Here is an 11,426-nt window from a genome sequence, read left to right on the forward strand (position 1 = left end):
AATTAAGTTAACATTAGCAAGATAACTTCAACTCTGCTGTCGAAAGCATTTCAACGTCACTACTTAATTCAGTAGTAGAGCCCGACCGATTTATCGGTCTGATTTCATCAGTGAACTGAGAAAAAAGAAGAAAAATGTCAACCTTTGGGCTTTGGATGACACGTCCATATGCTTGTCCATCTCAAAAAGCTCAGTGATGTCAGGTAAGCGGAACTCCCACTTCTATTCAACATAGCTCACCTCAACATCTGGGCTTAGGGCAACTTTATGACTCTCAGGACCAACCAAGACTTCAGACTGGTTTTCCTGTTCCAGGAGGAAGCTGAAAACTTCATCAAACTCTTCATCCAGAGCGAGCCCAGAATGTTGCAGTTTCTGACTGACCTGGAGGGGAGTGCTGTCCAGCTACACAGAATGAAGCGTGGGGCCCAGATCTCCACCGTGGCAGGCAGCTCTGTGGGGGTGGTTGGAGGGGTCCTGTCCATCGTGGGTCTGGCCCCCGTCACAGCAGGCGTCTCCCTGGCTCTCACCATGGCTGGCGCTGGCCTGGGGGTCACCAGTGGGGTCAACAGCATGGTCACCACAGTCACAGAGACCGCCGTCAACGCCACTCAACAGAAGAAAGCCAAGGAGTTGTTCCAGAGTTTTATGGAGGACGTGTAGAACCTCCAGGGTTGCCTGAAAGATGTGGCCATAAAGATGCTTCCCGTGGTGAGTAAGGTGGATGCAACCGCGGGAGCAGGGAAGATCGTGGTGAAAGGTTATGCCATTGGGAAAGGAATGAACTCTTTGGTCGATTGTGCCTCGGGTATTAAACTTCTGAGGAGTGAGGATGCGATTTCTGACCTGGGACAAGCCGCTAAAGGGACGCCTCTCGCCCTCTCCAAGGCAGCTCGGGGAGGGTTCATCGCTCTCAACGCTCTGTTCATTGGCCTGGACGTGTTCACCATCTGCAAGGACAGCGTCGGCCTGGCCAACGGCAGCAAGAGTGAGGTTCCCCAGCTCATACGGCCCGAGGACTGCTCTGGCATCCTGAACTGGAGTCATGGCAGAAGATCCATGACTTCCTGCAGAGAGGCCCGCTAACGTCCCAGGACAGCCAGAACCTGCTGAAGATGCCCTTTTCCTCCCTGGAGGAGATGACCAAAGGGAAGAAGACGTTCTGGCAGAAATTCAGTCTCTTTTCCTGTTGTTCATAGTCTTTGCATTGGCCTGACCAATAATGAGGATTTCTCAGTTAAATGGATCATTGACGGCACATGATTAGATTTATTTCTATTTAAATACTAGATTTAAGACTTGTTTATATTGACACCAACTCTTGCTCTTGTATATCAAATCAATAATCTACTGTGTTCATCTTATTTTATTTAAATTCTTGAATTATTTGTTTATTTTAACAATTAATGTTAATTGTCTGTTGTTAAATGCTACTTTAAATCATTTACTTGTCTGGTCTATTCTTAGAAAGAATTTCATTATTTTACGAAACATAATATTTTGTCATACTGTGACAGTAAAATAGAGGTGTTACTCTGTTAAATTGGTTGATCTGTTCTTACTATGCAGAATTATTAGGCTACATGTATACTAATATTGCCACACTCCTACAATAAAGACAAAAAACCTTACTTGTTTTGGTCATTTGAAGCATTTGTTACATTCCTGTGACACTTTACCTCAAACCTTTTTAAAATTGTATTTTAGGGTCAGGTGGGTTCGGGTTGGGGACAGTAGCCCTTATCTCTTCAGAAACCACTCTTCTTGTTCCTGGTATTTGTCCTCCTCCTCTTCCCTTCCAACTCTACTCTAATCTGAACTCTGACTCATCCTCTGACTCTCCCTCCAAGTCCCCTTACTCTGTCTGCATTGTCCATTACTCTGTCTGCATTGTCCCTTACTCTGTCTACATTGTCCCTTACTCTGTCTGCATTGTCCATTACTCTGTCTGCATTGTCCCTTACTCTGTCTACATTGTCCTTTACTCTGTCTGCATTGTCCCTTACTCTGTCTGCATTGTCCCTTACTCTGTCTGCAATGTCCCTTACTCTGTCTGCATTGTCCATTACTTTGTCTGCATTGTCCCTTACTCTGTCTGCATTGTCCATTACTCTGTCTACATTGTCCCTTACTCTGTCTGCATTGTCCATTACTCTGTCTGCATTGTCCATTACTCTGTCTACATTGTCCCTTACTCTGTCTGTATTGTCGTAAATGTGAATGTGCATATCTGTCTTTTGATTTACCTGTTGGCTATAGCATTGTGTCCAACCACAACACACACAAAAGTACATCAAAATCTTAAAACATTTCCTTTTGCTAAGTCAACACACACCTGCCTGTGCTATAGCTTTGTTAGGAAAACAAACAGGACTGTTACACTCCAACTGTAATTTAACTAGTTTATTGACAATGATCAGATACAGTAGAGTGTTCCCCGACGGTAGAGTCTCTGTGACGGTCTTCTCCTGATATCCACTCAGCCCCGCGAGTTCCAGCCAGGTGAGAAAGACCTGCTCCTCGTCCGTACTGCTGGAAGTACATTTCTGGCTCCTTGGCAACGGTCCTTCTGTTGTCCGGGAGAAAGTGCACCAGGAGACCTGCAGGGTAGAAGAACCGAGAGGCAGGAAACCAGAACAAACATCCCACATCAGCCTCCTGGAGATCATCCAGGCCCTGTGTCCAAGTGTCCTGGAGCCAGACACTGGACCCTAAGCTGCTCCCCATGAACAGGCTAGCCTTGCACGTGCCCCCTCGCTGTGGGTGTGTATGAATGGGTGAATGAGAGGCATAAATGGATCACTTTGTGATTCATTAAGGATGACAAGCAGTGGTGGTCGCTCACCAGGTGTGATGTGAGAGCTGGGGGGAAGCTCCTCCTGGGCTGAGGGCTTCTTGGGCTCCGTCTTTCTCTTCAGAAACTGCAGAAAACACAGAACATGCTGGAATCTATGGAAACTATATGACAACACCTCTCAGTCCACCAAAACATCAAGATTTAGAACAACGACAGCCACTCAGTTCCAACAGCGCCTCTTCATTCTATACTTGCTGCATTACAACCAACCCATGGTCATTCATTCTGTACTCATATGATATACTATAAGCTCTGCTCTATAAGCTCTATTACATAAATAACCCACCTTGTTCTTGAAGAGCTTGGCTTTCTTGCTCCACCACTTCAAGCCCTTCTTTGGCTTTCTCGTCTCTCGTGCAGAGGTCGACGCTGTCCCAGCATCGATGATGACCGCTGCAGGGCTGAGCTCACCGAGATCTTCCCCAGGACACGGAGCTAAAGCAGCAGACTCACACAGAGTGTCCATCACTCTCTCTGTCAGGATCCTGACCGTGCGGTCCAGGGTCTCCTGGCAGGCCAGGCTGGAGGTCGAGGGAAGGTCCAGTTCCAGGCTCTTCTGCAGCTGACCCTTAACCGAGCTCTCAGCAAAGCTATGGATGAGCTCCTGTCTGGAGGGTATCGGGGGGATAATCTCAAATGCACGTTCTTCGAGAGCCAACAGCTTGTCTGCAGCTTTCTGCAGGGTCCTCAGCGTGCTGTCATAAAGCAGCTGGCTGGAGGAGTGGACCTGCTCCCAGAAATTCATGCCACCAGATCTCGTCTTAGCTGAGGCCTTGTGCTGCTCAACCACCTCATGGAGATCATCCAGGATTACTCCAAGCAGGTTATCACAGTTTTCAGAGGAGACCAGCAGAGATGGATGCTCTGAGCTCTCTGGATTGGCCGTATGAGATGAGCCATGAGGGGTTGAGGGCTGGCGAGAGAGCTTCTGAGTTGCTCTCCTCATGGCCTGCTGGAACAGATCTTTCCCTTTGGTTGCATACTCTTTTATCATCGCTCCCACTCGCGTGTCATTTTGAGCCTGGCTCTGCCCAGCTGCAGGAGGGCCCTGAGGACATAAAAAAATCAAGGTCTCCAGGACCTCGGTGGTTCTGTGTCCACTCCCTGGCAGAAGGGTGTCAACGAACAAGGAGCGGTAGATGTGGGAAAAAGACAACTCCGGGCGCCTTAGGATCAGCGAATGATCCAAGATGGCTGAGATGCCTTCAATGAGCTCATCAATCTCCACTTCCTCTACGCCCTTGTTTAGACAGGCCAACATCTGTTCGTTGGCCAGCTCCTGGAGTTTGGTCAAGCCTTCGTTCTTCACGCTCTCCCGATAGCAGAACTCACTGCTTATGGCTCTGCAGGCTGCTGTCACCGTGTCGACAGATCGGATCAACAGAAGCCTGATGAGAGACGGGGGCAAACTTTCCAGAGACGTCTCGTTCATCAAAGAGACGCTCTTGTCCGCCGTCACATCTCCCATCCTGGAAGAGCTCACCATGGGGGTCAGTTTGGCCGCTACCTTGCAGACCATCTTCTTGGCTGCAGAGGAAACATCCAATGCGTCCCATCCTGTGAGGCAGGAGCTGTTCCCTGCTCTGGATGTTGAAGACGGGCTTTCCAGCAACTCAACAGCACTTTTTATGGATTCGATGATTTCCTCGACCAGGTCACTGACCATGGAATGTCCATAGCGACCACTCCCCAGATAAGGGATCATGACCAAATCCTCAGTTTGTTCTTGGCTGGATGGCGATTTGGACGAGCCCTCCTTCCTACACGGCCCAAACTGCTCCTCCAGCTTCAGCTCCACAGCCTGGACAACATTGGTCCTCGACATGGTGGTCAGGAGCTCTCCGAGGGACCTTCCAGACAACCGACTGCTGCTCCCTGACCTCCTCAGCAGCGGTAGAGTCTGCACGTCGGCACAGACAGCAGAGAGGAAGTAGCTCACAGAGGAAAAAACAGGCCCTTGAGCTTCTTCTTGGAGGGCGGCCCTGGCTTCTAGGACGTTGCTGATGACCGCCTCGATCACCTCAGCTGCCACAGAGCCCAGACTGGCCTTGGCCTCCACCTGCAGATCCGGAGAGGGAGTTCCACTGTGTCTGCTGGCTGTGCCAGGGCGCAATTTCTCCACTCCACTGACGCCCTGGGAAGTGGACGCAACCTGCAGGGCTTCCAGCTGATCTTTTGACCCAGTGGCGGGGACTGACGGAGGGGGCAGATCCGAGGGCTCGACCAGGTCCATGTCCTCCAAACTTAGAGGCCTCACGGTCAACACCCTGATGAAGGTCCCCTTGTCTCCAGACAGACTCCCCTCTCTTCCCTTGTTCACCTCGCGTTGAGATGAGTCTGTATTATCTTTGTCCATGTCTCTTCCTCAAAGACTGCCTCAGGTCCACACTTGATGTGACGGTCTGATTTGAGAGAGAGCCTTTCACACCTGACCCCTGAAAAGACAGACTTTTCCAAAGAACACAGAGAATATAATTACTTTTTCAGAATAATCTAATATCTACTTACATATCTACACTAAATCATTTGTCTTGGAAATGTAAACTTTACAACTTAAGGTGCAAAACAATGGGACCCATATTACATTATAATATTTCTGTCTTCCAATACGAATTTGTCAAGGTTAAGGCGTTGCAGTGATCTAAATCCTTGTTCAATACAATGTTTACGTAAAACTGAGCACAGTGATCAGAACGGCCTTTATTTGATGAATTGCGTCATAATACAGCATACGTCATCAAACAGCAGATGTCGAAATTTGAAGATGGCTCTATTGACTTTCCAAAGAACACAGAATAAGGCTACAATAACTTTTTCAGATTCATGTATTATCTATCTACCTGAGAACATCGTCTCGAAAATGTAAGCCTTACAACTTGAAAAAGTCTCTGTATCTACCTTACAACTTTAAAGTGCAAAACAATCTGAATATTTACTTACATATATAATATTTTTGTGTTTCAATACAAATTTGTCAAGGTGAAAGCGTCGCAGAGATCATTATCCTTTGTCCAATAACATGTTTACGTAAAACTGAGCACAGTGATCAGAACGGCCTTTATTTGATGTATCACGTCATAGATACACCAAATGTCATCAAAGAGCAGACGGAGACATTTGAAGATGGCTCTATTTACTTTTCCAAAAAACACAGAAAATAGGCTACAAGAACCTCTACCAGAGAACATCTACCAGAAATCGTTGCCTTGAAAATGTAAACCTACAACTTCAAAAAGTCTCCGTATCTTCCTTGCAACTTAAAGTTGAAAGGTGCAAAATAATCTGAATATTTACTTACATCATAACATTTTTGGTGTTCCAATACGAATTCGTCAAGGTGAGAGCGTCGTAGATATCCAAATCCTTGTCCAATAAAATGTTCAATAATAAATGAGCGCAGTGATCAGAACGGCCTTTTATAGTTTATTTAATGAATTACGTCATAATACAGCAAACGTCATCAAACAGCAGATGGCGCTCTTTACACCCTGTCTGTGGTCTGTGTTATCAGTGTTAAACAGGGGCGTACATTTAATTGTACATGAACTGTTTGAAAACTCGTTTTGAAAAGTGAAAATGTGTACCACCCCCCCCCCCCACACACACACACACACACACACACACACACACACACACATTGTATCTAGAACAATATATTTAACAGCGGTATCCACTAGATTTTAAAAGCTGTGCCACCAACTTTGCAAAATAAACCGACGCCCTTGGTGTTCCATATTGCCTTATTTAAATATGATTTGCCCATTTAGAGGAATCAGGTTTACTTTGACTTAGGGTGACCAGACGTCCGGATTTCGGCCGCACAGTCCAGTTTTCCAACCTTTGGTCCAGACCGCTGTTGCGTGTCCGTCTTCTCGCCCTTTTGTCCTCCTTTTTTGACCCTTCCTGCCCACCGTCGCAATTTACCACTCGCGAAAGTTTTCCGATGTCAAAAAGAAAGACCTCCTTCTATCATACGTGGAGTTCAGAACTCCACTTTGCCATAAGAGCAGCAAAGATCAATATCATACCTTCTGTAAGTTCTGTCGCATTGACATTGACGTGAGTCAACAACTTTTTGGGGTTGTCCTCCTTTTTGGACCCAAGTGTCCTCCTTTTCAGGGTCATTCTTCTGGTCACCCTACTTCGACTGGATATAATCCTTGTGCACAGACGCTTCACGGTTAAACATTGGAGGCAACACTAGTTCTCTTGAACGTTGCTTGCATTTATGATATTCATACAAACATAAACGCCACTGGTTATAGTTGTTAACAGTAGTCTACAATTGCAAAACAAACCTAAATCCGTAGGCTACATGTCCTCCATTTTCCCGACACCACCATGTTAAAAAGTTAGACTACTGGTATTGATTTTAAAACAATGTAAAAAAAAGTACATACAGAAGTAACTAAAGGTCTAAAAAAGGACCTCAACCTACGTAGCCTATCGTTCACGTCAATCATGGCTTGTCGTTTCATTTTAATGACGTGGTGGATGGGGGACCTGTCATAGTCAAGCCCCCACCCAAGCCCCCACCCCTCGCCCCTCGGCTTGAAGCAACGGCCCTGGTGGATGTAGGTGGTAGGCCTATTGAATTTACGGTTAGGTTTCCGACTCTTCCGGTCGTTTTTTATTCTATTAACTCCAGTCAACATTTACAAAACTATCTCCCCCCATAATTTTTGTTCGATTCTCGAACCTGGCTCATACTTCTAGCTTTTTAATAGAATATTTTTTTCTGATTTTTGCTAAGTTTGAAACCAATCCGAAATGGGTAAACTAGCACCCCATTTATTTGCCTACGTCAATAAAAGTTGCCTGCAAATGTGCTCGCGGATACTAACAGGGCATGAGCACAAAAGTTAACATTGGCCGATAGCCGATTTACATTGAGCTGAATGAGCCATAGACTTTTATTGAATGAGCACAGGGAAATGGCTTGAGTTGCCTGCCTTGTTGTAGCAAGTTAAGCAAATCGTGTCACACGTACATGAAATGTTGTTAATATAGTTTATTCCCGTTATTTTAAAACAGATTCGATTTTTCGTAAAAACGTTCATGACATGATGGCAAATATATTATGTTAAGCGCGAGCATAGATTTTTGACATGTCTATCTGGAGCAAAGATGAATATTAATACGTTAACAGTTAACAACAATAGGAAATTATATATTAACTACTTACTAACCGAGAGTGAGGTCATGCCGGGAAATATCAAACTGAGGCTGGAAGTATCGACCGAGCAATAGCGAGGTTGATACGGCAAAGCCGAGGTTAAAATGGCTTTAATTTCAACACAAATTAACGACACAAGTGATTAAAAGAGTCTAGTTTTCATCCTCACTTTCGATGACAAATCTTTTCAGCATCATCTGGATAGTAATTCAACAGCTGACTCGTCGCTCATTTTGAAGATGACGTCAGAGGGCAATACGGAGCCGTATTGACCGCTGAGGAGGGCAATACGCGTCTGGCTACCCATTAGCCAATCAGAAAGCTCGTACCGTTGTTGCCATATAATACATTTAAATAATATTAGTCTTGCATTCAGAAGCTTTTGTTAAAGACACCCATTATTCTTGTTTTGATCGTGTCATCAAGCCAGACTGCTTTTATGGGACAATGGGTCAGTGATGTTTCACCCCCTTACATCTGATGGAAACGTCTTGTAGCCTATATGGTTCTATGAATATGCCCCTTTCAAAGGCAAATGTTCAGTAAAGTATATTTTAGACACACTTCTCAAGCTTTTATTTATTACATTATTAACACGTCTTGTTAGATCACGTTATATCCATTAATAGACGTTTGGTTTTCTGGGTTGAACATACAAAACACAGGTCACATTTCGACACTGATGTGAAATTGAAGGCAGTGTGAAATTCGTGGCATTTCGTTTGAATATAAAGTTGATAGTAAGCTATGGTAAGTCTGCATTATGGAAGATTTCGGTTACCAAAATAACTATTAAGCTTTCTTTGCCTGGAGAGAACAATGACGGAGCTGTTCATGTTAACAGTTTATTTCATCCGATACAATGCGTTGGAAATCATATATGGAGGACCAAACCTGCCATATTTAAAAATGAATGAATGAATAAATAAATGTCCACATCCATGCATTTAGACATAAATAAATGAATACATGTACTAATTAATGCACAATTGTCAATCAATATTACCTTATAATTTACATGTATTTATGTATTTATTTGTGTATTCATTTATTTATTCATTTATTTATTCATTCATGTGTTCATTCATTTATTCATTCATTTATTCATTCATTTATTCATTTATTCATTCCTGTATTTCTTCTTCTCAATATGTTAATGAGATGTGTCAATCAAAATAGGTAGGCGGTATTTGACACACCATTGGCTAATCGTTTTCCACGCTTTATATTCGATTATGTAGCCTTACATCCATCCTTGCTGTCATGGACAACATAGCCTACATGGACAGGCTGGCCGACCTTGTTGAAAACAAAGATTTAATTCACCATATATGATATTTGGATAAACAAACATGTTATAAAGATTTTACTACGTTAGTTGTGGGCTATCACTTAACACCCAACTTCACTACGCTGACCGGCCAACCATGTGTTTACCCCGATAAAAACGTAAACATTTTAAAATAAAAAATCCTGATTGTTGATTGTCAAACCAACATATTTGTCCTGTGTGTAAGAGCGAGATAGACAATCGGGCATATAGCCCCCCAATCAAGCAGAAGAGAAATTTGTGAAGATTGACGACACAAAGTTAATCATCGAAGATGAAAAGTAGCTTAGTCCTAAATGGAGTTGTATGCCCCATAGCACATATTTTACAAAGACTACGGCAACAAAAGCCAAACGTTGCCACGTTATGTTGGGAATGGGATGCCGTTGCGACGGTTATTGTTGGAGCAACAAGTTGCCTAAATAGCCTGTAGCCTATGCCATGTTTATGTACATGTCAGCTTTACATGTAGAAAAGAAAATCTCAGAGAAGGTGAAAGGCTTGGTGACCGGCGTGGAGAAATGCGCGTCTAGTGTGAACAGCATGGCGCCATTCGTAGTATATTGTGGCGCTCCAGGGCGCTTCGTGTCCCAGGCGTTAGCTAGATTGAATCTATGGCTCTGGATTGATTGCAATGTCTGAACATCAGTTTCCACGCCTACTGGCCTCCTCTCATTATCATATTGGGAACAATGAATGAATGAATGAATGAATAAATAAATGAATAAATAAATGAATAAATAAATGAATATATAAATGAATGAATGAATAAATAAATCTATAAATCAATACATAAATGAATACAAAATACATAAATACATAAATGTCAAATATATCAATGTCAATTGTGCATTAATTAACATATACATTCGTTTATTTCTGTCTAAATGCATGGATGTGGACATTTATTTATTCATTCATTCATTTGTAAATATGGCAGGTTTGGTCCTCCATAATCATACTCCTATCACGAAGAAAAAAAGCTCCATCCATCTAGAATAGCCCTATATTTAGCCCTATAGCCTAAAAACAAGTGAAAGGAATACTATACAGTGACAGAATACATTTAAGTATTCTATTAAGTATTAAGTATTACGTTAAGTTTGCATCATGTGTCTGATTCTTATCGGACTTGTACCCCATTCCCATAGATTCTGCAACTGCAATGCCCACACGCTCGTAACCATATAGCTAACTCTATGCTTGCGACTGGTTGTCGCAAAGTGTGACGTGAACAGCTAGTTGCAAGCGTGCACGAGGTCTCAGAGCTCGGGAAAAAAAGAGCCACTCTTTAAAGCTAGACCGGAAGACACGGAAGTGGAAAGATGGCCGCGTCCGGTCTGGCGCTCTCGCTTGCCTCACTGCGCCATTGAGCACTTTTCATAGAAATTAACGGGGACGCCATCTTGGAAGACAAAAGTAGCTTACTCTAGTTTTATTAACTCTATCCCGTAGAGTTAATTTACTTCACTTGATTTTACAACAACAGGTAAAACACCCCACTTGGGCATGCACTGCCCCTAGTGGTTTGGAGATTGATTTGGTGTGAACTTGTAAAGCAGCTTTTCTGCAAATGTCGTTGTGTTTTGTGCTAATGTTGCGGTGTTCTCGGCTAATGCTGCGGTGTTCTCGGCTAATGCTGTTGTGTTCTCGGCAAATGCCGCGGTGTTCTCGGCTGATGTTGGCGCTGTGAACCAATGCTGTGTTGTAAGTAGTAGATTGTTTTTGAAATTTAGCGTTTTTATTAATGTTTCGTTCTTGTTAATGTCGTTGTGTTGTGTGTTAAGGTTGTTGTGTTTTCAAGTTGTGTTTGCTTCACTATTGTTGATGTGGTGTGCACCCGTGGACCACCGTAATTTTCCAAACTATCGGTATCAGCATTTATAATGGACTATAAATTAATATATGAAAATACATTAAAAAAAAACTGACCAAACACCCTTCAACCATGTTATGAATGTGGGCGTTGCATGTCCACCAGAGGGCACTCAGCAATGTCCCTGTTGTCAACACTCTTGTTTAGAACGCCACAAACCCTACAGCCAGCTGATCCAGCCAGCCAG

General features: G+C 43.6%; 2 protein-coding genes across 7 annotated transcripts; one reads left to right on the forward strand and one right to left on the reverse strand.

Moving 5' to 3' along the window:
* The first annotated feature begins 216 nt into the window (after window positions 1–216).
* LOC146286478 (apolipoprotein L3-like) lies at window positions 217–1,142 on the forward strand. Its single transcript, XM_084700607.1, is given in 1 exon segment — window positions 217–1,142. A coding segment is annotated over 1 exon segment (819 nt). The 5' UTR covers window positions 217–267; the 3' UTR covers window positions 1,087–1,142.
* A 1,246-nt stretch (window positions 1,143–2,388) lies between these two features.
* LOC146286479 (uncharacterized) lies at window positions 2,389–7,324 on the reverse strand. 6 transcript variants are annotated; one of them, XM_084700900.1, is made up of 4 exons: window positions 6,640–6,876; window positions 6,156–6,220; window positions 3,144–5,305; window positions 2,389–2,921 (listed from the first exon to the last, which is right to left on the reverse strand). In XM_084700900.1, the coding sequence occupies exons 3-4, from the start codon at window positions 5,211–5,213 to the stop codon at window positions 2,712–2,714; spliced, it is 2,280 nt and encodes a 759-aa protein (XP_084557026.1). In that variant the 5' UTR covers window positions 5,214–5,305; window positions 6,156–6,220; window positions 6,640–6,876; the 3' UTR covers window positions 2,389–2,711. The 6 variants fall into 6 exon arrangements, with proteins under 6 accessions (XP_084557026.1, XP_084557025.1, XP_084557029.1 ...); XM_084700899.1 differs by lacking the exons at window positions 6,156–6,220; window positions 6,640–6,876 and adding an exon at window positions 6,886–7,324; XM_084700903.1 differs by lacking the exon at window positions 6,156–6,220 and having other exon boundaries at window positions 3,144–5,292.
* Between the last annotated feature and the right edge of the window lie 4,102 nt (window positions 7,325–11,426).

This window comes from Hypomesus nipponensis, chromosome 6 (assembly GCF_054491055.1).
Source record: "Hypomesus nipponensis isolate SF chromosome 6, ASM5449105v1, whole genome shotgun sequence".
In the NCBI taxonomy this organism is placed as follows: Eukaryota; Metazoa; Chordata; class Actinopteri; order Osmeriformes; family Osmeridae; genus Hypomesus; species Hypomesus nipponensis.